General features: G+C 40.0%; 1 protein-coding gene and 1 long non-coding RNA gene across 5 annotated transcripts in view; one reads left to right on the top strand and one right to left on the bottom strand.

Moving 5' to 3' along the window:
* RELN (reelin) overlaps window positions 1-26,429 on the top strand; it is a 480,031-nt gene that overhangs the window by 206,392 nt on the left and 247,210 nt on the right. For all 4 annotated transcript variants that reach the window (XM_050925235.1, XM_050925228.1, XM_050925256.1 and 1 more), the window contains exons 6-8: window positions 472-550; window positions 14,576-14,672; window positions 21,838-21,889. In XM_050925235.1, coding sequence (XP_050781192.1) covers window positions 472-550; window positions 14,576-14,672; window positions 21,838-21,889 — 228 coding nt within the window. The remainder of the gene's footprint in view (window positions 1-471; window positions 551-14,575; window positions 14,673-21,837; window positions 21,890-26,429) is intronic.
* Window positions 4,159-26,429, bottom strand: part of LOC127035944 (uncharacterized) — a 42,682-nt gene continuing 20,411 nt past the window's right edge. The window contains exons 2-3 of the long non-coding RNA XR_007769974.1: window positions 20,107-20,187; window positions 4,159-11,166 (exon numbers count right to left, since the gene is read on the bottom strand). This is a non-coding gene — a long non-coding RNA (uncharacterized LOC127035944). The remainder of the gene's footprint in view (window positions 11,167-20,106; window positions 20,188-26,429) is intronic.

Raw genomic sequence — 26,429 nt, 5'->3', positions numbered from 1 at the left:
CAGAGCCGCCCAGACTGGTGGCCAGGACCCAGGTTGTGTGAAAATCAGCTAGCATGCCGCCTTCGGCACATGTGCCATAGGTTGCCTACCCCTGATCTAGTCCATCTCTCTGTCAATGCAGGAATTTTTCCAACTCTGTATTTAGAAACAAGATTCAGTGTGAAGGGGAGTTTGGAGCACAGTCCCTTAAAACATTTGTTTTGAATCCTATAAAATCTGTGTGTTTATATTACATCCAGAGTGAATGAATTGAGACCAGACCACTACCATAAGAAACTTTCCCCCGGAAAATCCTGCATTACAACACTTATATTCTTAAAGCTGATGTTTGATTTATTAGGTTTGTTCTTTTTACATTACAATTTTGAAATACTTTTGCTCTAGGTAAGGCAACACATTGTCAGGGTTGGTTAGCAAAATGGACCATTACACTGGAATTCTTTCCTACAGTGCTTTATTTCTTTTTTTTAGCTGAAATGCATAGTGACAGCATTATCCTACGAGATGACTTTGACTCTTATCATCAGCTAGAATTGAATCCCAGTATGTGGTAAGTTTCAGGTCTCTCCTTCCCTTTACATTTGTTTTAGGAAGTGAATATGCTTTGATTATTATTATGGTTATGTATTTGTTTTATGGTAGCACCTAGGTGACTTCAGTGGGACTACTCAAAGTATGCAAAGTTAAATACGTGTGTTGGTCTTTGCAGGATCACAACTTATATAAACTAAAAATACAAAAGGTGAAATCTTAACCCCAATGGCAATCAATGGCAAATTAATATTGACTTCAACAGAGCCAGAATTTCACCCAAACAGTGGGAGAAAGGCTGTACAATCGCCATTACACAGATGTGGAACTCAGGTATTGAGAGATTAAGTGACTTACCAAGGACATCTGTGGCAGAGCTGCAAACTGAATCCTGCTCTCCTGAGTCATAGCCCAGTGCCATAGCCACCAAATCATTCTTCCTTTGAGTGGTGTCACTGTATCTTAGTAATTTAAAGTTCAGTTTACATTTTGTGTGAAATAAAAAACATAGTTTTAAACAGATGCAACATCATTACCCATAATCAAGCAAATCCTTCTCCCACTGAAGTTAATGGGAGTTTTTCCTATTACCTTGAGTGGGACCAGAATTTGTCTAGATGTGTATGCGTAATGTTATGCAGTGTAGCTGTAGCCAGGTTGATCCCAGGATATTAAAGAGACAAGGTGGGTGAGGTAATATCTTTTTAGGACCAAATTCTGAGGGAGTGGCTAAGTGTGTAACTTCTGTTGGTCCAGCAGAAGATATTACCTCCCCCACCTTGTCTCTCTATACATAATGATGACATTTATGCAAAGATAAATGTGAGATGGATGACATTGAGATGATTCACACTGTAACTTCAAATGAGGTAAGTAATTGTAACAATTGTATATCTACCTTATAATTGGGAACAAATCAGCAATTATTAATAAAGCTCTCCTTTACAGGTGTATCTCAGAGATACTGCTACTGCATGTTGGCTCTTAAAGCCACAAGACTCCATTATAAATTCCCATTTTACAGTACACCATAGGCACTAACATGCAAATGTTCTTAGATTGCAAGATCACTCTTGACAAGGGCAAATTACTGTATTGATACATAACAAAATGTTAAATATATTTATCTATATAAAATAGTCTCATGTGTCCCTCATCCCTCAACCTCAGGTACAGACACAGCTTCACCAAGCCATTGTAATGTCACAATTCTGTCACTCAATAATGACTTGTTAAAGGGATGTCCTTCATGTAATGTCACAAACCCACTATCCGGTAAACGGGTATTTATATGGAACCAGAAGAGGAAGATTGGGAGCAGCATTAGCACACTATCAGGGCCACACTATGATATCAAAGGGAATCATGCACTTGCACAACCCAGTAAACTATAATTCTCCTGGGTACAAGCTAATACCCTACATTATAATATTAGTCTTAGGAGAAAGATTTTAAGTATGAACATTGTCCAGCTATACCGGAATAAAGACAGGATACACTGGATGTGGTTTAATTAGGCCTTAACTTTATTATTAGATGGCTGCAACTACCTGGCAGATAAAAGTGTATAGTGCAGGTAACTCCATGATCATTTCAATAGCTACGTGGGGGCTTCCGTCAGCCTCCCCTGATTTTTTCCATCCTGGTCCCCAGCCAACCCACTGCTGGGACCTTACCATTCCCCCCCCCCCCAAATGAGGATTAAAGTGGGCTATAAAGGGAGCGGGGGCAGGTTGGTTCACAGCCATGCAGTCTAGACACCCCAACCCACCCACCCCCATTCCGCTTCTTTAACAAACAGCTCCTTTAAATCCTTTACCCAACCACTTATCTGATCACTGTATCCCCTCCCTATGGAGTACCTGCTTTGGACATCTGCCACAAGGGGGCACCAGCAATTAGCTTGGCTGCTTCCCCCCACCCCTAGTCCTTTATTTGGATGGGATTATTAATAACGGTCCCTACCATTTACTGCCCCATTCAATTAATACTACTCACCTCATAGGTTGTGTTTCCTTCAAGACAGAGAAATATTTTGGTGGGTTAACTTGTTTTGTTCAATGAAACTCCTGACAAATGCAAAACTTCTTTCATGCAATTCAAATTCTGCTTTTTATCTGATGAACAGTGATTGCTTTAGTTCTATTTGTGTTTATGGCTGGTTCTGAAGTATATTTTCCCTGTTGGAGATCTGACTTAATTTTTCTTTTTTTATTACAGTCTGCTATGTGTTGTTTTCCTCCTGTCGACATCTTTCAGAGTTTCACCTTTTTATGTATCCAGTTTGTAGTTTATAAGAATTTCACAGATATCTGTCTGTTGCATATATTTTTTCTAATGCTATCTTTTTTCCTTTTGTTACATTTTGTATGTTATCCTTTAGAATTCTGGGCAGATGCAATGAGAATCTAGAATCTCAACATATAAATATCTCATTTTCATGGGAATGGATAGATCAAGGGCTTTATAATGGGATACAGAGTATCAGGCAATGAAGATAATTTTAGCTTCAGTGTGTTAAATAGACTTAAAGGAAAGAAATGAGAGAAGGCATTATTTCCCCAACAGATGTTTCATCACTCACAGAGGGCCTAGCTACTGGGAGCCTCCAAAACTTATTTATTCACTGGGCCCTATTCATAAATCCATCCTTGATTCTTAGAAGTCTCAACAGAGAGGCCATGGACTGAACTCCTGTCCCCTAGATTTGGTCCCTTTAATAATCTTGAGACATATTGGTGTGGCAGTGTGTAGGGACTTCACACTAGTGCCATAGCTGCTATTTGGATAAAGGACTCTAGTCTTCATTGTGATGTCTATCTCGTACAATACATCTGTCCAATGGGCCCTGATCCTCACAGGCCTTTTGGAACCACTACGAATAATAATAATAAGCCTGACACCTTTCAGCAACAATAAATTAAGCTAGAAAAAATGTAAGGGGAAAAGAGTAATTCTTGTAAGATATCCTGCACTTTGCTGCATAGAGGATTTCTCCAGAGACACTCCCTTCAGTGAAGACCTGCTTAATTCAGAAAGCTCATTCTTCCTTGTCTGTGTAGCTGGAGTTAAATCAGGGATTACTAACCGTTTATGCCAACTACCCTAAAAATCGCATTTTTCCCTGGCAGCTGGTGAGATTCTCTCTTTATCACAAACAATTGCTGTAACTGCAACTGCAGTATTTCCAGTCCCATTCTTTTCCTGATTTGCTCTGCTCAGAATGTAGTAGCAGCTGCCTTGCATGCACAGGATAATCTAGTGGGGGCTGGTGACTAGGGGCTAGTGAGACTAAGCCCCACTAATAATTAGTTGTAGCCATTATTTGTGTAAAGATGAAAAGAGGTTTATCATGCTTTCTATTCTCTATTCTTCCCAAATCCCTAAATAGCAACTCTGACTTGGATAAAGCAGCAAAGAATCCTGTGGCACCTTATAGACTAACAGAAGTTTTGGAGCATGAGCTTTTGTGGGTGAATACCCACTTCCTCAGATGCATCTGAGGAAGTGGGTATTCACCCACGAAAGCTCATGCTCCAAAACTTCTGTTAGTCTATAAGGTGCCACAGGATTCTTTGCTGCGTTTACAGATCCAGACTAACACGGATACCCCTCTGATATCTGACTTGGATGTGCTTGATGCTGCCCCAGCCATCCAGAGTGCTTTCGTGGCATGTACAACTGCAGCCAGGGGTGCACAGTACAAATGCACAGATAGGCCATTTCATGGCTATGCATGTCTAATTTTATGAGACCTGTAGAGACTGAGCATGTCACTTCCTCACTTGTAGAAGTCTCACATGAAATAACTGCATTTTGTCCTGAGCATTGGATTGATCTGGCTGTTACTGCCTATTGATTTGTATCTCCTCACATGTGTTGGAAAGGGATAGTGCAAGTAAGATAAATTTCTATACGCACACCAAGGCTAAATAAGGGATGTTACAGCTAGTATTTGTTTACTCTTTATAGCAGTTATAGTGACCCTATGGCACAACATTCGAACTTTTCCTGAGGAGCATGTTATAGCAAAGTGCTAAATAACCAGAACAGGCTACCAAATTAGAAAGCAGATCCAGAAAAACATTTTTTGTTAACTTAAGAGCAATGCTTTAACTTCAACACAAGAAAACTTGAGAGAGGAAAAACCTCTAAGATCTATAAATTAGTCAAGAACACCTGCTGTCAGTGCTCTACCCGGTGCTGTACAAAAGTTATCCAAACAGTAGGCTGCTCAAGATAAGCGGCATATTCATGGGTACATTCAGTAAATTAAAAAAATGATTTAAAATAAAAGCTGCTACTGGCTCAAGTCCAGCAGCTCTCATTACCAGCATGAAACTGTGTTTCATCTCAAATCCCATCAACACTCATAACAGCAATCACTTACTGAAAAAAAACACCCTCTTGGAAGATGACATGAAGAAAAGCTGAGCATATGAAATCAATCACTAAGAAACAGACTCCAACTCTTATCCATAGCCTGTGAGAAGTGAAGTGTTCAGGTATTGTGATATTTCCAGTGGTGAAGAGGTGGATGAAAGTTCTGTGAAAGGAGACAAAGGTCCTAAAATGATCTCCAAATTGCAGTAAAGCCAAGAATGAAACTTCAAAAAGATTTATGTGACTGTTTGAGATGTTTATCCCCATTACATTTCTAGGATTATAGAAGACATGAGGCAATATAATGTCAGCAATCTAGTGTAATCTAGAGGGAAACGAGCTGGTAGAAAACAAGATGACAAATGGGGACAAGGTAACAACAGATGTTTGTCCTTCAGCACAACGAGAAAAGAGTAGAAATGAACAGAGGTGGCATTTGTAGAGAGCAGAGGAGAGCAATGGGAGCTCTGCAGAAAAGACATCTAGATGAACATGTATCAATAGTGACACCAAGCAAAAGAAATGAAGAGAAAGTTGAATGAAGACATAAGGCAGGGAAGTGGCTAAGACTATGCAAAGGGACACACCTAGCTAGGACAGTACAAATGGTATAAGGAATTAGCATTACTGTTTGCACCAAGAGGAAATGAAGCACAGCAAATTGGAGTGTTCTTATTTCTATACATGCAAGAGGATAATGATGATCTAGGGAAATACACATCAATTATTTTACTATCCATATATTTCTGTCAAGCTGCTGAGCAATTAACTCTGGAGTAATACATTTCAAATGGAACATGAAGATTTGGGATCAGGATTACTCATACTTCTTATGAGAAAATAATCCTAAAGAAGATGAATGATCAGATTATTAGGACAGCTATCCAGAGCTCTTCACAATATATTTCACAGATGAGATTATGGAAGAAAAGTATCTGAGCAGCTGAACCACTTTATATTCATAGTATCTTAGAAATTAGAGAGAGAAAAGACCGGTTAGGTCATCTAGCTTATCTCCTTACTCATGCATGAGTATTCCTTACACTATATTTATAGACAATGCTGTCCAGCTATACATAAATAGCAAGGGTTCCTGCAGGAGCTGAGCTATGAAAAACAAATGTGGGGACAGAAAATAAAAACAATGCTTATAATCAAGCAGAATAATCATATCAGCAATATAGTTGAGCAAAAATGGCATAATACATCTACTTTGCTGAGGTGACATGAAGTTGATATAAAAGGAAATGATTTTGTTATTTAAAACAAGTTATCTACAGAAGACCTTTGTGTCACAATATCTCCGTCAGTTTGTCAGAATTGTACATAAATATATTTAGTATGCGATCAGCAGTGACTGACTGAATGATGGATTTTCTTGGTAATCTGGATGTAGTCAGAAACCACGTGACTTTAACTGAGAAGGGTAATACTACTTTTCTCTTTTATAGTAAATCTCTTATGATAATTTTGAAGTACTTGATTAATATTCATTAAGTCTCAAGATAACCCGCCAAGTCAGGTTAGTATTATCCCAATCTGAGAAATGTGTGAAACTGAGCCACAAGAGATGTTTAAGCCAAAATTTTCAGAAGTGTCTGCTAATTCTGGGTGCATTAATTTTGGGAGTTTAAACTTGAAACACTTAGAATCTGATTTTCATAGATACTGAGCACCTGTAGCTTTCACTGACTTCAAATGGAGCTGTAGGTGCTTAGCACCCCGATAATGAGCCCCTATATGCCTTAAATAAGGCACCCTGAAACCAAGAAACTCAACATTTGTGGACACTTGGGGGAAATTTTCGCTTTAGTAACTTACCTAAGGTCATACAACAGTAAAGAGTAAGGAAAATGTATCAGGATTCCTGACTCCCAGTCTGGCTTCTGTTAATTTCCCGAATATACTGATAGCTTCTGGATTGTCTTATTTTTATTATGGAATGGAATAATGAAACTCACAAATAAAGAAAACAGTTTGATCTGTGTATTTTGTGGACACTAATGTACCATTATTATAGATATGACACCACTCTGAGCTGGTCAGAAATGTCCAAAATTCCCCTGAAATTGTTTTTTTCTTATTCCTATCTTCTACGCATGCTGAAATCCATAGACACGATACATTCTTTTTCAGAAGAATCATTGGAAAGACACAAAACCAATTACCTCTACCTTCCCTTCCTATGCCTTTCTCCTGATAATACTCTGACTTCCCCTCATACACTCCTTCCCTGCATTTTAAAGAAAAATAAAATTATAAGCCAAATTCAACCCTGGTGTAAGTGGATAGGAATCATAATGAAGTCAATAGGAGTTGCACCAGCTTACATAATTATTGCTTCATAATGATTTATTAAGCTGCAGCAATATGAATTGCTAAGAGTACCTTAATGTGATTGTATAGAGGAAAAACTACTTTCTTGTATAATATCTCACATTGTTTTGGAAAACAGAACTGAACCTGACCTTAAGGGGAGACAAGGTCATCTTTGACTCCTGTAATGGACTTTGGTGAAACAAATCCTGCCCTACAATGAATTGACCCAGGGTCAACTGTGAAGAGACTGAGAATAACAAATCCAATCAATAATTCACCACATCCAGAAAAAGCATCTGAAAATCTAACATCAATCACTCAGTACATCTTAACGCTCATAAATCTGCAGGGCACTGTGTTCTCACAAAGTTGTTCTGTTCTTCAGAAAGTCAGCTACAATAAAGAACCTTATTTCAGTTACCTCAGGAGAGTTCTCATGGGAAGCCAGAAGAACTGATAAATGGCAATGTGCGGCTGCATGAAACACTAACCACCAATTCACCAGGACTCAGAACTGTCTTCATGTGGATGAACAAGCATTTTATATATATATGTATATAGGAAGTGGATCCATCAATAGCCGGATAGCTTGTTTTCACTGGCCCATAACTCAGAACAGACAGCAATTTGAATGTCTTAACTACTGTGCCATAAACAATTCCATGTGATGCTCATGGACAGTCTTTTTGCCAACTGTGCTTATAGCCATCCGTTAGGACAGCGTTATGCCTGCTCACAAGTTGATCCAGGCTGGAGCACTTGCAGTAATGATGCATAAGTTGAACATTATGAGAAATCATCAGTCTATGCAAAATGAGTTGGGAAGGAGAATTGTATCATGATGAACATAGGATAATGACATCAAGAAAAGAAAATGGTGGATGCCAGGACAGAGTTACATTTGTTCTAAAGCCAAAGGTAAGCCAGCCTCTTATGGCATTTATCTACTCATATGTTGAAAGCGAGATTCAGTATCAAATCCAGTGCAGCTATAAAAGTACACATATATGTGAAGTCCTCAGCAAATCTTTGGTGAAAGAAGAAATGACTGTTGACGAGACATGTAAAAGTATATGAAATGGGATTATGAGTGTGACTGAACAAGTATTGGACTACAAAGAAACCAATTGGATAATGGTTGAAGTGCTGCAGTTGCGTGACAAGCATAGGATGATGAAGGAGAATAGGAGGTTGTAAGTCTAAGAGATAAGTACAGAAGGCTGACCAAAGAGATCAAACAGAAAGCAGAGAGAGACAAACACCTGGATATACAAAGCAGAAAATTGTGTGAAGAGAAGTACAACACAGTTGTATCACAAGATAAGAGAACTGAATGAGACATGAGGTGAAGATGTCAGCGATGAAAAACAATCATGGACAAGTAATTGAGGATGAACAAGCAAAGAATAAGCAATGGAAAGAAATTTTGAACAGTTGTACAATGTGCAGAACCTGAGTAGATTGAAGTGGTCCTGGAGAAACTTCCCAGCACAAATGAGGGACAGCAGATATCAAAATTCTTAGAAGAAATAAAGATCCTAATAGAAAGTTTAAAAGAAAAAGGTGCTGGGAATTGACAACCACAGAGGTGCTGCAAGCAGGTGAGGAACATACAGTAAAGGTGATGCACAAACTGTCCATCAAGATTTACGAACAAGAGCAAATGCTGAATGAATCGGGGAAAGTGATAATAGAACCAGTCTATAAAAAAGGAGGTAAAAGTGAATGCAAGAACTGCAAAGGAATCAGATTACCGGATGTGCTGGGAGAAACATTCACCAAGACATTGCTGAGGTGAATGAAGAGATATGTAGATGTGGCACTTACAGAGGAACCGACAGGATACAGACCAGGATGAAGTACAACAGATCACTTATTTGTGATAATACAGATATTGGAGAAGTACATAGAACACAACTGAACCTGTTGCAATTACTTTATGGACTTCAAGATGGCTTTCAATAGCATTTGTCAGAAAGAGTTGTAGCAAGTTATAAGAATGTAGGGCATGCCCAAAAAACTGATCAAGCTGACAGAAAACATCTACAACAAGACAGTGTATAAGGTGAGAGTACACAAGATGGAATGGTTCAGGATGACCATAGGAGTTAGACAAGGATGCATGCTATCACCAGATTTGTTTAACTGAGTACTGGGGGCAGTAATGGCTGTAGCATTGAGAGATGAAACAGGAGGAGTCATATTATGTGGTAGAACAGAGCATAACTTTAGATTCGCAGGTGATATTGACCTCATTGCGTTGACCAAGGAGGATTTACAGAGAATAAATGACAAGGTAGATTGGGAAGATAAAAAGAGAGAAGACAAAAAATGTGACAATTGGAAGACAAGAGAAAGAGGTAAAGATCAAACCCTGAGACAAAGAACTAGAACCTGGCAGAAGACAATACTTGAGAGTTTAAAGACTACAAAAATAAAAAATGAAGAGAGAAAAAATGGCTAAGGCAAGAAATAAAGCTGTTACAGAAGAATCAAGAAAGACGACTGCGATGGTTTGGACCCATGTCAGAAATTTCATTATCTTCTATATCACTTTGACTTATGCTCACCAGGTAAAATAATCTATTTCTCCACGGGGTCTGGGTGAATTACCAAAAAACATTTCAGTTTAAATTCCACATCAGTCACAGTTCCACTGGTAGATTTCAGCACCTGATCTAACAAAGATGTTGCATGTCAAGAGGGAGACTCACAGCAGGCGCAGAAACTCCTACTGGACCTCCGTCCGTAACAGGTGTAGAATCTGTTAACCACCTAGTCTATCACCCACAAGTGTAACCACATCCTGTGTCCCAGTCTTGAACCCTGTGTCAAAATACAGTGAATATCCCTGATCCCTGCACTGAGGTACTCTGGGCACAGAACCAGTGGATATAAATGGCAAAACCTCAAAATGAATATGAGTCTCATCCCATTTCTGCTCTAGCTTCCACAACACACAGTTCCTCCCTATGTGCATCACAGACACAGCGTCTTCAAATTAAAAAAATATCATATCTTTTTGTTCACCTGCCTTATATTAGTTACATGACCAAAATTCCTAACAGCCCTCTTAACTTCTGCTGTACAATGAGCGGACACGTCACTGATCAAAATGGTCCCATAGTGATCTAACCCAAATTGTGCACAAGTTTCCATTATCTTAACAATATTAATACAGTGTACAAATTCAATTACTATATTCAGTAACACTAAATTCTTTCATAAGCAACTGCTGCAATATTCCTCAAAAAGAAATAAGAGGTGAACTCTGAGCAATCCTCAAGTCCTTGTCTGTTCAGGTGCAATTTGTAAACTTTGAGTGGACTAGAGTTTACTTCACTGCCTTTTTCCTACTGCCTAAAACCAACTCCCATAGTAATGCACATGGAGACCCAGAATTCAGTCACTGAGGATTTTCAGCAAGGATTGCACAGGGTCAGCCTCCCTACAATTAAGTCCAAAAAGAGCAAAATGAATTACCGTAACTTAATTCTTAAATACCAACTTCATAAAATCTTATAATGATAAAGAAACAGAAAAATAATAACTTAATTTCTATAACATAAGACTACTTCATAATCCATATACTATCTCCTCAGTTACACGTAAACATAAATAAAGAAAACAAATTAAATCTAAACAGGTCAGTTGCTAGAGAAACACAGGGAGAAGTAACTCAGAGTTCCCAAAAGCTTAGGTTGAGTTCACATGAGTCTCAGTTACAGTCTTGGCTGACCAAAATCTATAGTCTGTTCAGTCAAAAACACTGCAACAATATCTTCTCTTCTCTTGTCTTCCAGTGTCTTCTAGAAACTTCCAACTGGATTCCATGCAGACTCTTCCTCCTCCTCCTCTGTTGAAATTATTCAGTTAACTAGTCAGCTGACTAATTAACCTACCACTCAGTTGAAGTATATAGGGGAAAAAAACCTGTTACAAGAAAAATACAAACTGAGAATAGCAATATGAAAGTGATTCTTTCCCCAGCATCATATTTAAAGAAGAGTTGGTGAATCACACTGAGACAATTTAAATAAATTAGTTTGGCTAAAATCAAATAACATTCCAGTTATAAAAGTAAAATAAAAGAAATAAGTTTCCCTTCCCAATTTTCCTTTTCTATAATTATCACTGCAGGGAGAGGGATAGCTCAGTGGTTTGAGCATTGGCCTCCTAAACCCAGCATTGAGTGTTTGATCCATAAGGGGGCCATTTAGGGGTCTGGGGCAAAAATATGTCAGGGACAGTGCTGGGTCCTGGTAGTGAAGGTAGAGGACTGGACTCAATGACCTTTCAGGTCCCTTCCAGTTCTATGAGATAGGTATATCTCCCTTTATAATTAGGGGCTTCCCTTTTGTAGGGTTAATATAATTAACCTGCTGCAAAATACTTTAGAGTTAGGGGGAAAACAGCCTGCTTTCTGCTCCTGTGGCTCAGCTTCTCCCAACCCACACAGTGCATGTGGCCTTTTGCAAAGCGTCTGCCCTGACTGCTTGCCTCATGGAATTTGAGTCCAGCAACAGGGAACCTATTGAGCATACCCAAAACTGCCTCACCCAATTCCAGAAACTTCTGAGTGTGGAGAGCTAATTGTGCATCTGCCTAGCAACAGTGATCCAGACACAACTCATTCCTACCCTCTCCCATAGATATCTTCAAGACATATCTCCCTATTAGGCATGTGGATTACAGTAGCCCTCCAGATCCTTAAAGAACAATCAGTACCTCCCACAAGGAGCTCAGAGTCTCATAGGATCAGGCCCAATTTGAAGTCCTAGGATTAAAGCAACAAATCTCAGAGGTAGGGAGATGTGTGATTAATTGGCCAAGCTGCATTTTATTAGACCTATTTCAGATTTTCTTTATGCTTATTTTTGTTCTAATATTTAAGAACAGCCAAACTGGGTCAGATCAATGGTCCATCTAGCCCAGTATCCAGTGGCCAATGCCAAGTACTTCAGAGGGAATGAACAGAACAAGCAACCATCAAGTGATCCATCCCCTGTTGTCCAATACCAGCTTCTGGCAACCAATGTGTAGGGAGCAGAGCATGGGTTTGCATCCCTGACCGTCTTGGCTAATAACCACTGATGGGCCTATCTTTCAGGAACTTTTCTAGTTCTTTTTTGAACCCAGTTATAGTTCTAACATTCACAGCATCCCCTGGCAACTAGTTTCACAGGTTGACTGTAGGCATAGTGTGAAGAAGTATTTCCTTTTGTTTGTTTTAAACCTGCTGTCTATTAGGTTTTTTTGGGTGACCGCTGGTGCTTGTTTTATATGAAGGAGTAAATATCCAGTGAGTATGGAAAACAAAGTATAAGTTATACAACAATTGGTTCTGAGCAGGTAACCACAGACACTTATTCACTTCCTTATTCACTTTTGCCTCACTATTCATGATTTTATAGACCTCTGTCATATCCCCTTTTAGTCATCTCTTTTTCAAGCTGAAAAGTCCCAACCTTTTTAATCTCTCCTCATACAGAAACAGTTCCATACCCTTCATCATCGTTGTTGACCTTCTCTCTACCTTTTACAATTCTAATTTATCTTTTTTGAGATGGGGTGACTAGAACTGCACACAAAATTCAAGCTGAGGGCATACCAGGGATGTATATAGGGGCATTATGGTATTTTCTGTCTGATTATCTATCCCTTTCCTAATGATTCCTAACATTCTGTTAGCTGTTTTGAGTGTCACTGCACATTGAGCAGATGTTTTCAGATAACTATCCACATTGACCCCAAGATCTCTTTCTTGAATGGTAACAGCTAAGTTAGACCCCATCTTTTTGTATGTATAGTTGGTATTGTTTTCCAATGTACCAGTTTAGTGGGATTCCTTTGTAACATTTCACAGTCAACCTTGGGTTTAACTGTCTTGAGTAATTTTGTATTATCTGCAAATGCCATCTCACTGCTTACCCCTATTTCCAGATCATTTATGAATATGTTGAACAGCACAGGTCACTGTGCAGATCCCTGGAGAACACCATTATCTACCTCTTTGCATTCTGAAAACTATTTATTCCTACCTTTTTTTTCTGTCTTTTAACCAGTTACTGGTCCATGAGAGGGCCATTCCTCTTATCCCATGACTGGTTATTTGCTTAAGAGCCTTTGGTGAGGGACCTTAAAGGCTTTCTGAAAGTCCCAGTACACTATATCCACTTGATCACCCTCGTCCACGTTTGTTGACCCCCTCAAAGAATTCTAATAGATTGGTGAGGCATTTTCCTTTGCACAAGCCATGTTGACTATTGCCCAACAAATCATATTTGTCTATGTGTCTGATAATTCTGTTCTTTACTATAGTTTCAATCAATTTGCCTAGTACTGAATTTAGGCCTATTGGCCTGTAATTGCCACGGTTGCCTTTTTTTAAAATGAGTAAAAGCATTTAAAATGAGTAACAGCATATTGTTAGCAAGAATATGGAATATTTAAATAAGATCTATTATAGTCTATGACTAAATGAGTTCAGTTTTACAAAACAACTCCAGGAAACATGTTTAAAATGGTCTATAGATAGTATGCTAATGTTTGAAATATATGTGACCTTAGTTGTTGTTTCCTTTTGTCACATCGTTTACTATGACCAAGGCAATTGCCTGGAAATACCATAAATAAGCCTCACGCTTTTAGTCTTTGAAAAAATGCTACATAATAACTTAAAAAAAATGTTTTCTGTTAAAGATAATGTTTCATTCAACTCAGCTGTTTTGGTCCACCCAAAAGCTGCTTTTGGTCAACTTGAAATTATTTTTGTTCCAATTTTTCAGTTTGGCAAGCAAAGCAAAAAATCAGTTAGCTCTAGACCTAAGAGGTATCAGTAGCCACATAATCTTTAATAACTCACAATGACACCACCTGACATACACAGCCTATCCAATTTTAACAGTTCCCCATTGGTTTGTTCTGCAATGGAAATAAGTTGTTGATTGTATGATGTTGGGTTTGTATATAGTTTATTAAGTGAGTTGTCAATATTATGAAAGGAATATAGCCCCAGAGAAAATTAAGCTGGAAAACCATAATTAGGGGCACATTTGAAAATAAAGTAGGGGCACTTCTTTCAAATCTGTCAGAGCTTTTTTGAGGGACAGTAGTGGGGTGGGGAAGTAAACATTTTTCAGAAATTTAGGTTTTGTCCCTCCTAAATAGAGACATCTATCATGCATGATTGCCCTTTAAATTCAGTCTTGGAATAACTAAATAGTTCCATTTGTCTGAGTGTCAAAATCAAACGTTCTTCTTTTAGCAGTTTAGCAGGTTCTTACAGCCCCAGATGTATGATTTGTAATTTTCAGCTTTATGTGTTCTGATTTTCCTGCAGGTTTGAATGTAGTAACTGTGAGGTTGGAGAGCAGTGCGGTGTAATTATGCATGGCAGTGCTGTCACTTTCTGTGAGCCATATGGTCCAAGAGAATTGGTAAGTGGATGTTTGCTAATTTGCATGGCTCATGGGACTTCAGGTTTTGAATTCAGACCTTATCAACCACAGTGATTCTGGTGTGCTTTGAAAGCTTGGTGTTCAGCAAAGAGGTTCTTAAGCAGTTCAGTAATGCATAGGATAGTAAGGTTAAATGTTTAAAACTCCTCACATTTTTTCTAAATATTTTGCATGCTTTTTGCATATGGCCAGGAAACCTTTTGAGTGAACTTTCATGAAAGTTATTTCAATGTTTAGAAAAGGCTGGAAGGCCAAAATATAGAACCAACTTTGGGGCCTAGGATGCTTTCTTCATTTTAGACAACCAAAGACTTAGACTTTTTCCTCTCTTATTTTATTTGGCTGTGTCTTATTTTCTTTATAGTCAAAAAAAGTTAATTTGTTTGTATAAAATATCACTCTGTGGCTTTAAAGCAGTCACATGCAGTCTGGATTAATTACCTGCCTGTCCCGTAGAAGTCTCTGTGCCAAAATCAGTGGTTAGGTAAATGATATAACAGTTTCAGGATAACTGCACCTGTATCTGCCCCCTCTCTGGTCCGCTCCAGAACTGTCAAGTCATCTGGAAACCAGAGACCTATTACCTGTCTCTGGGCAGGGACCTCCCTTCTGAGTGGTGGTTTCAAGGTTGTATGACTTCCTGCCTTCCACTGTGATAGCCCCAGCAAGCCAGTCTGCCTAAAGGTCAGTGCCTGTTCATTGCTTTCTCTCCAAGGGCTATGAACAGTGTATTGCCAGCAATTCCAAGTGACCACACAGCTCTTTCTGCGTAAGCACATTTATTCTTAAGGTAAAAGCAAAGAAAAGTTATTGAAACATTGAAAAGGTTTAAACACACACTAAACATACCTAGACTCATTCTTCAGTCATAAAGAGCCCCAGCAGACCTCAAGGGTTGGGGCCCCCTTGGACAGAAGATCCTATCTATCTGGCTGATCAGAAAGGCCATGAGTCAGTTCAAGCTCATCCTTTTCTATCACAAGCCCTTTCTTTGTTTCTTAATCTCTGGAGAACCCAGCTTTAACCAGAACCAGTATACGCAAACTACCCCAGTGGGTGTAACATCTCTGGAGCTGTTTAGTCTCAGTGATTCACCTTAACCCCCCACACACTATTTTTAGTTCCTGTAGGAGCTACAGTAACCCTCCCCCATGGAATAGAACATAATCATATGTAAACCATTTATACATTTAATACAGTGGTCCTCAAACATACTGCATGGGATTGCAGTATCTGTTACCGTTAATATTACACATGGTGTGTAAATTGGGTGTAAAACAGATGTAAGTATTGAAGTAGTGTGATTTGCATTAATTTGGGATCCAGTGGGTATGGAAAAGAAAGTATAAGTTGTACAACAATCCTACAATTGGCTCTGAGCTGGTGACCACAGACACATATGCAAAGGAGGCAGGATGCTTTCTGTAAGGAGTTTGGTAGTCAGAAATCCAACCCAAAATGTAGGCAATTTTAAAATAATATTCATGATTTTTAAGATTTTCTTGTTTGGGAAATGGTTGTCTTGCGATTTTTGAAGACAGGAAGTTTTGGTAATATTGTATCTTACACAATACTCCTGAGACCAAATTTAACCCTGGCCAAAGCGGCACAACGCCCCTTGAACCACTAAAGGACACATTGGTGACATTAATACAACCTTGCCAAATACGCACACATTTGACTAGCATATTTCTGTTACCATTTATGTGCATGCTAAATTTGATCATATTAATATGTTCTGTTAATGTCTGCATTGTCTTGTGGTATTTGACAAACACAATACAAATGCATGTGTAATGGTGACAGGAGAAATCATTTAAAAATATTTCATAAATTTCATGGATATAGTGGAACCTCACTGTTTCTCATTTCACTTATGCACAAACCTTGTGGGAGAAACCAGACATTGATGCCTCTGCCTGCTATTTTAAATATTATATGCATATACCGTGTCTCATTTAATGCCTTGATATACTTGCGAAGAAAGAGGTTCCATTTTGTGTCCATTTAAAAATTGAAGTCACATGTTTGGGATACTTTTTCCACATTTTTTTACTCGTTGCTGATTAGGATGCTTGAAATTCAGCCCACAGTACAGATATTGAGCAAATAGACCTAGATTCCATGCTTTCCAAAGACCTAGATGGCATGCTTTTCATTCTAATTAATTTATTGTGCTCCACTAAATATGTATAATTTAGACTATGCTCAGCAATTATAAAATTGGGTTTAAAATCCTAGACTGTGATTGGCTAAAGCGGTCATATGACCTGGTGGTTAACTGGCACTACCATACCATACCCTTTGAAACTGAAAATATTGATCATTATGCCTAACAGGTGTGAATAAATCAAAATCTTACAAGTCATCATCCTAGCATAATTATTAGTGCATTTTGTAAAAGCATTTCTATACCTCACCACCCCTGTGAGACGGGTAAATGTTATCCCATTTTACACAGAGGGAAACTGAGCTACAAAGAGGTTAAATGACTTATCCAAGGTCACTGAAAGAGTCGTGCTAGGGCAAAGACTAGAACCAATTTGTTACTTTTTCCCAGTCTGGTGCCTAGGTCACTGGACAGGCATCTCTGACTCACAGATGATGAATTTTAATACTCATTATATAATATTTTATTTTTCCTCTAACTCTCTCTTCCTTTTTTTTTTTATTCCATCCCCCTGCTACCACCTAACTCTCACTTACCTTCCTCCAGCAGTTCAGGGCTCTGTTTTTCATCCCTGATGTTCAAGTCTCTTCCTCCCTAAATAATCAAATTTCCTTTCTCCATCCTAAGCCAGTCCTTTATCTTGTTGTCCTTACACATGGTTGCTGAAATCCCTGCTCACATCTCAGGCTCAGGGTGCTTGCACATTTTATTTTTGCTTTGAAATACTTAAGCAAGATGAGAAGAATTTGCAAAATTAAATTAATTAGATGGTTTGTTTCCTTGACCTCTGCATCCTCCCACTGCTGCTCTCAATTGCTGCACGGAGGAATCAGTCTAGTATATAGAGGTTTTTAATGCCAAACCACACATGTTGTTTGTTTGGGATATCACCACTACAGGAATCATAGGACAACTGATAGCTGCTGATGTGCTGCAAGCAAAATAATAGATGTTCATTTAAAATTTCTCATCGTTCTGCAAACTGCAGGTTCCTCTTTATCTGCAGACCACAATCCCTAGCATCTCAATTAGCATAATTAATGTAAACAGTTCTAACAGCCTGTATTTACATCATTTTCTAAAGGGATAAAGCAATTAAAAGAAGATTTAATTATCAAAAAGTATTGGCCAATTAATTTTTGGTAACAGTTTAATTTAATTCTACGAGAATACCTCTTCCATGGTAATTGATATGTTTAATCTATTGAAGATACAAGCCACAGAACATTGATAAATTGAAGGCTTTCTTGTTGAAATTAGAACCCAAACAACAGAATTAATTAAATGTAAATTAAAATAATAGCTGCTCATACCTCAAGTCAGAAAGCACTTTATTATTTGGCAGGATAAACGTAATACCAGTTTTGAACCTATCTTAACTAAACACACACGAATGAAGAGTTAAATGTTTCTTTAAAGGGTTTTTTAATTATTTAAGGAAAGCTTCATTATATCTGTTGAGAGGCTAATACTTTTTATTCGGAAGATCGTAAAGTGTTAGAGGTATAGTTTCAGCACAGGGCACATACACATAGGTCCAGGTTTTTAGATGCATTTCTAAAAAGTGGATGCTTCACATGACATGAAAAGCCTTTAAAATATATCCCATCAAGTCCTTCTTAGTTCACAGATGATTACCGACCATAAAAAAATTACCTGGCTTTTTTTTACTAAGTCATAGTATAACTATAAGAAATTTCCCCTCTGAATGTAGCATGCATGCATGTGCATGTTTAAAAGCCAGTTCTCAAACATCATTCTCTGTTGTTTCTAAGTCTCCCTGGACCCATCTTGCTAATCACTGCTGTAGCACTTCCCTGTTTGGGCAGTCTTAACATGTGATCTTTGATACTGACATTAATTGCATTTCAGGTGGCAGATGGTCTCAAGTACGGATAAGTTGTGTGGCTAAAACTGTACCAAAAACACTGACCTATCTATCTTCCAGATCAAATCAGACTCCTGTTATTTGTCTGATATAGATGTCCAAATCAAACTTTTAAAACGCTCAACCCTTTAGAACAGGGGTGGGCAAACTTTTTGGACTGTGGGCCACATTGAGGTTGCAAAACTGTATGGAGGGCCAGGTAGGGAAGACTTTGCCTCCCCAAACATCCTGGCCCCTGCCCCCTATCTGACCCCTCCCACTCCCCACCTCCTGACTGCCCCCATCAGAATCTCCGACCCATGCAGTCCCCCCTTCTCCTTGTCCCCTAACCGCCCCCTTATGGGACTACCCGCCCCTAACTGCCCCTTGGACCCCACCCTCATCCAACCCCTCTGCTCCCAGTCCCCTGATTGCTCTGACCCCCATCCACACCTCCACCCCTTGACAGGCCCCCGGGACCCCACACCCATCCAAACCCCTCTGTTCCCCATCCCCTGCCCCCTATCCACACCCCTGCCCCCTGACAGCCCCTCCGGGACTCCCGCGCTTATCCAACCCCCCCACTCCCTGACCACTCCCCAGAACCTCCGCCCCATCCATCCTCCCCCTGTCCCCTGACTTCCCTCCAGAACCCCTCGTTCCTTATCCAACTCCCTGGCCCCCTTATCTTGCCGCTCAGAGCAGCCTGTCTGGCAGCTGTGCCACCCAGCCAGAACCAGACACACTGCCGCACTGCTCGGCAGGAGCACGCAATCCTGCCACCCAGAGCACTGCCCACGCCAGGGCGACTCTAGGTATTTTGCCGTTCCAAGCATAGCAGGCAGGCTGCCTTACGCGGCTTGCCTGCGGGAGGTCCCTGGTCCCGCGGATTCAGTGGCTTGCCTGTGGGAGGTACCCGGTCCCGCGGATTCAGCGGCTTGCCTGCGGGAGGTCTGCTGAAGCCGCGGAACCAGCGGACCCTCCGCAGGCAAGCTGCCGAAGGCAGCCTGCCTGCCGCCCTCACGGCGACTGGCAGGGCGCCCCCTGTGGCTTGCTGCCCCAAGCACATGCTTGGCGTGCTGATGCCTGGAGCCGCCCCTGGCCCGCACGGTGGTGTAGCTGCGGGGGAGGGGCTGGGGGCTAGCCCCCCTGGCGGGGAGCTCATAGGCCAGGCAGGACAGTCCCGCAGGCTGGATGTGGCCCGCAGGCCGTAGTTTGCCCACCTCTGCTTTAGAACTTAATAAAAAGAATTTTGTGGAATTCATCAACAAAGAGGCAGTAGGATTTGTTTTGGTTTCAAGGTATCAGGAGAGACATCCCTTAGGACATTCTTTCTTCACCTTTAATACCTCTAAATCTGTTGTCTCCATTCTCACCTGCTGGTGTTGTGGCAAGTTCTGATGTGATAGGGCAGAGTGCACTCTTGGGATATCCACTTGCCAAGATGAGGAAATCTACTGAAATTCCCAAAAGACAGAAATACCAATGCATATCACTAAGCACTACCAGTTATTCTGTGGCACTGAAGTCCTGAAAAAGAATCAAAAAGCCTCTAAGTTTAGAACAAGCTTCTGTTCTGCATCTTAGCCCTAATATGCTGTCAGTGGGAAATGTGGAAACTCAGACATAAATGAGAAATAGGATTTACCGTATATATTTTTCAAGAAATATTAGTTAATAAAAGAAGGCAGGTATGCCTGAGAATGCCTGATAATGAAAGAGATCGTGTGTACACCTCATGCCTCAGGTAAGTTGTACAGAAATTTCATTGTTCATCATTACAAACTAGAACTATCTTTGTAATACTGCCAAGGCCACTTAAGTGATGGTGACACAAATTCAGATTGTTCAGCAAAGCTGGCTTTTATTTGTGCACTTGACTTTTTCAGTAACTGTGTTTATAAACTGCCATTCTTGTTCCCATTTTGATTTCTACTCTTCCTTTGTTTACACTGCTTATTTGATTTCCCTATCCTCACTCATACGAAAGGAGTTTCTTGTCACATGGCATACACTGCTTTGTTGTGGAATATCAATTGCTGTGAATTTGATGGAAGAGTCTTGGTTCTTGAGGTTTTTATGATGCAGAGGAACCATCTTTTTTTCTGTTCTGTGTTTGTACAGAGCCTAATATAATGGAGTCCTAGTCCATGACTAGGGTTCCCAGGGACTATGGTAATACAAACAATAAACAGTTATAATCAAATAATAAATTATGTGAACATGATACTGCACAGAGTTATTGCCCTCCCATGAAAAACAGGGTTGAGGTTAACTTTCATCTTGTTACATGTTGATCTCTGTAAACAGTCACAGTGCTAATTTAGCTCTTCCCTCCTCCTCCCCCCCCCCCAATGTTCTAGTCAAGGAGCCTTTTTAAGCAATAATTTTGCTTGCTATCTACCAGTATAATTAATTACAGGATTCAAAATGAGTCAGAAAGGACTGGAACTTCATTATGGTACTTCTTGGGTGATACTACCACTTCCAGCAAATATTGAAGTTTTTAGCTCTTAATGGTTTTCAAGAAAACCTTCCGAACATGGACTGATGAGGTTTTGTGTAGGAGCCATCAGAGGAGGGAGCTGATTATGTACACTTCATATCATAACAGTATTTAGCTATAAGTACAAAACCTAGTTGGTTTATGTTATGCTATATATGTGAAGTTTTGAATTTAGCTGATAAGCACTTAGATTTTATTATTCCATTTTACAATTTTAGGCCCTGGTTCTACGTTAGGATCTGCTCATGCATATCCTTGAGCCTATGCAGAGTCCCACTGAAGTTATGAATTCATTTTTTTAAATCTTTCAGATCACTGATCAAGCACTAGTACATGGAAACATTTACTGGAGCTATAAAAATTTGTACTGCCACAAACAAAAAGAGTTTCTCTTCGTGACATATGATGAGATAACAATAATCCGAATGACATAACAGGAATGTCCATGATCTGTCAATCTGAAAGGTTCAGAAATGAATGATTTATACATGGGAGATCTGGGCATCCACAGGACTCCCATATTTTTTAAAAGGTTATAAATATATTGTTTTGCTGGTTTAATGCAATGCTTCTTCTATTTTTCATGTTTTTCCTCCTCTAGACCACCACTAGTCTTAACACAACCACAGCTTCTGTCCTTCAATTTTCCATTGGTAAGTTTATATAGCAATTTTACTTTAAAAGGTATTAAAAGGTCATTGTTAATATGGAAAACACTAAATTTTAAATTTATATTTTTGGCCATAATTTCCATCTGCCATGAGGGATTACATCAATCTTAAAAAATTGCAACATTTCTTGACCCCCGATGATATTTAGAGCTGCTAACCAAAACAACGGAAAGAAAGAATTTTAGGAGTTTGTCTAACCTTATATAATTATTGGTTTATTCTTTCATGCTTATTTCATTATCTAGTAGATAATCAGCATTGTGTACAGTTACAGTATGTCATGTTTTGGCTGGCACAGTCCCTTTTTTAAGCCCTGTCCCACCCACCAGTTGGCAAGAGCAAACTGGACAAATGCAGTTTTGCCAAAAAAAGTGGAGTGCAACCCCTAGCTGGGCATGGAGGAATGTGCAGGGGCAAAGGAGGGTGAGCCGCAACACCAGCCCTGTGTGGGGTGGAGGGCTCAAGCAAGTGGCTCGAGTCCAGCCAGCCCAGCGCAGGTGATTGGCAGGGGGTCTTGGGCCAGCCCCATGCGCGTGTAGGAGACGGGGGCCTCAGGCTGGTGGCAGGGGGACTTGGACCAGCTGCGCGCAGCAGGGCAGTTCAGACTGGCCTGCACGCAGGGATGTGGCAGGGTGTTCGGGCCACCCCTGTGGGTGGGCGGGTGGCAGGCGGGATCTGTCTGGACCTGCATGTGGGGGAAGTGAGAGGGGAGCCTTAGGCAGGCCCCACACAAATGGATGGCTGGGAAGACTGGGGGATGGTGGGGCCTCAGGCCAGCCCTGTGTGGTGTCCCATTTTCCTTTTGGGAAAATACGATCACCCTAGCATTATGACAATGATTGCCTATTCTTTAAAATGGTTTAGGAAAAAATGACGAAGTAAAAATGGATCCCTCTCTCTCAATATTATTAAAACTCAATGTCTCCGAATCATATCTGCTTCATTTAGTGCCTAAAGGAAGTTTTCGCTACTATTAATGGTGCTGTGTCAATAATATACTACCTATTATAAATGACTGCATTTTGGCACTGTAGAGTATGGGCAGCAGTGTTTTGTGCTGTGAGACTGACTTAGAAGAAACTTAATTTCTTAGGGCATGATTCATTACAAAATGTAGAGAGAAAATGTTCTTATGGTGAAGATAATTCAGTAAGAATAAACAGGCAAGGAATGTTGACTGTTTCTTCTGTGGACTCCCAGAAATGTATTGCCAAATTATGTTCTCATTCTAAAAAAAGTAATTCTCCTAGCTTAGTGTATATCAGCAGGGTTGTGATTAAACTGGAAACCTCTCCTGGAAATGAGAACTATGAGTTAGAATGATGTACCTCAAGTGATTTGGATTTAAAACAATTCTAAGACCAAATTCCAATGGGCTCTAAACTACCTGTCAGCAAGATTCATTTTTATATTATTTTAAATGGTTCATTTGAGTTTTTATTTTATCTCATAATTACTTACCACAATACAAGTAACTATACTCTAGTTAATCTCTAGTGAGGGAGTCCTAGTACTATTCGGAGGGATTTATTTTATTTTAAACTATTGTTTTTACAAAACCAGTCAGATGTGCACATGCATAACCTGAGTGACTGTGTAATCATATGGCTATACCCCCAATCCTTCCTCATCCCATCCCTTCTGGTATCTATCACCCTCACCCATTGTTTCATATCTGCAATTTTAGGCTTTGATCTTATAACTGATAAGAGGTGGGTATGCCTGTGCACTGTGCAGACTGCCGTTGGAGCCAATGGAATTGGTTTTAGAACTGTTGTGCAACCGGAACTACTAGACGTTTTCTTCTCCAACTGATTGTTCTTCATGCCATGAGAAGTTTTCATAGTTTAATCAAAACCCCACTGAGAGATTCATCTAGGAGAAATACTTTTTTTTTTTAATGAACATAGCAGTCTGATCACACACTATCAATTGCAGGATTGAGGCTTTAGTTTGTATGCTTTTGGGGATAAGGACAATGTCTTCTGTGAAGCATCTAGTATACTGTTGGGAACTATGAAATAAATAATAATACAGGTGGGAAACGTCTGTAAAGAGAAATTTTTGAATGCGGGGGTAGATGGAGAGAAGGAAGAAGGCACTTTACCTAGAAGGCTCAATGAGATTAACTGTCCTGTATGTTTTCATATTAGAAATGCAAAAGAATTCAAGTATGTTAACAATACAGACAACAACAAAAAAGATTCCCCCCGGAGCAGAGAGTTAAAGAAATCCCTACATCAAACCAGTTTCAGTTGAGGAGTGCTGGAGGAGACTGTGTGGGACCCTCCAGAGCGCAGGCACCCACAAACTCTTTCCTCCAGAGCCCAGCTTGGGTGAATCCCCTGGCTCAGATACCTGCACCTCTCAGAGTCTTTACTCCTCCAGCTTCTTTACTGTTCCACTGAGGGATGCAGTGTGGTGAGGCCCTACCCTTTGCCAGAGCCTGGTCTCCCGGGCTCTCTCCCATTCTCAGGAGCATGAGAATCAAGCCAGGCAGTCAGAGTGTGCAAGGCCTCCAACCTTCCCAGGCTGGGTGCTCCACTCACTGCAAGCTGAAGATCTGGGTTCCACAGAGTCCAGGTCCCCTAACGGCCACCAGCAGCTCTGCAGCCCCAATTCTGTGGGGAAAACAGGGAATTCTGCACAGAACATTAACTCAGCATAAATTCTGCATTGTACAGTAGAATCATAGAATCATAGAATATTAGGGTTGGAAGAGACTTCAGGAGGTCATCTAGTCCAATACCCTGCTCAAAGCAGGACCAACACCAACTAAATCACCCCAGCCAGGGCTTTGTCAAGCTGGGCCTTAAAAACCTCTAAGGATGGAGATTCCACCACCTCTGCAGATAACCCATTCCAATGCTTCACCACCCTCCTAGTGAAATAGTGTTTCCTAATATCCAGCCTAGACCTCCCCCACTGCAACTTGAGACCATTGCTTCTTGTTCTGCCATGGCACAGAATTTCCCCAGGAGTAAAAAGGATCCTAAAGCTTGTTATATTAGATTAGTACTGCACTGTACATTCAACCCCCTAAGCAACAATTAAGTTTAGTCTTTTCACTAGTCCTCTTCCACTGCCAACCACCAGGTGATAATCTGGTGGGTTTTAATAATTTGAGTTAAAGAAAAGGATAATGACAAACGAATTAAGCACAAAATGGCCCAGATTTCATCATAAATCCCAAAGCTTCTTAAATCATGTGTACAGGAAGGATAATTTCCCAGTGACATTTTCATTAACTGAGCTTCTAACTAGTGTCCCTAAAGTGCCACATATTCAATAGCCATGGGTTCTTTTAAAGGCAACAGTGTCAAACTGCAGAAGGTTTGTATTGCCTTCTTATTGAGACAGTGAATAATTACTTTGAAGAGTTACTTAGTAAGACTTGCACTTACTGATATACAGCCCCTGTGACATCTTCCCAGGGTTTACAGGATTTGCCTGCTGTGCTGAATTGTGTTTGAACTGTTCAGAACCATTAGCGTTGGTTTTGACCTAAATGTTGGGATGGTGTTTACATTAGCCCACTATCTGCCCAAGCGTTTACTTCAGATTTCCTCATCATCCTTGACCGTATTTCTCTAAGACCAAATGCTTCTGTTCCTGATACATGAAAGACAAATTCTAACATTTACTTTAATGTGCAGTGGAATTGCTCTTAATTAAGATATTTAAAGTAATACCTTTGGGCTCTCTCAAACCAGAATTTCTAATTCCACAGTTTGGGGCCATGGAGAATCAAACACGAGCTTCCAAACCCAGCTGCCATAAAGCATTAGCATGATTCATTAGCTGAAGTATTCTCTGCATCTCACTCACAAACTCAGACTTCCCCCTTAGCTACATCTCTGAACTTCCACAGAACATGATCTGCCATCCCCATAGGTCAATATGAGGATGGTGACTCATATTAATGATAGACTGATGACTGAACTGAGCATACACAGAGACCTATAATATAGCTGTAAGAAGGAAGAGTGATGAGAGGAAAGTCTCGAGGTGGAGCAGCCCTGAGGCATGAGTTTTGTAGACAGGCATCGCTTCACTCCTGATGGTTGCAGATTTCTGTGTGTATGTTCTTTCTGAAAGGTGTGTACTCCAAAGCTTCACTGCATGTGTGTTTTGTATCCTGTAACAGTGCATTAAGCATTAGCAGACTATTTAATTTTCTTTTTCTCTGTGGTGTTCATGAGACAAGTATAAAGCAATAGCATAAGACTCTGCGGTGAGTCCAAACACACATACATCCCCTGACCCTGTACTGGAGATGGATGCTACTGGAACTAACCAACTGCATGTAAATCTCAATATGAAAATACTTAACATAAAAACATGATATTATTTTGAAGAAATCGGTTACCCAATCTTACTCTCATAACTTATTATTAATGCTGGATCATCTGTTGTACAGCTAGTTGTTTTAAAGATGGGTAGGTAGCTTGTAAAGTAAAACTACACTATCTTCATTTTTGCTTATACAAAACTTTTGAATACCTCTAATTTGTTATGTGAC

This window comes from Gopherus flavomarginatus, chromosome 1 (assembly GCF_025201925.1).
Source record: "Gopherus flavomarginatus isolate rGopFla2 chromosome 1, rGopFla2.mat.asm, whole genome shotgun sequence".
NCBI classification, from domain to species: domain Eukaryota; kingdom Metazoa; phylum Chordata; order Testudines; family Testudinidae; genus Gopherus; species Gopherus flavomarginatus.
Note: the sequence above shows the minus strand (reverse complement) of the source record. Positions and strands in the feature narration are given on the sequence as shown.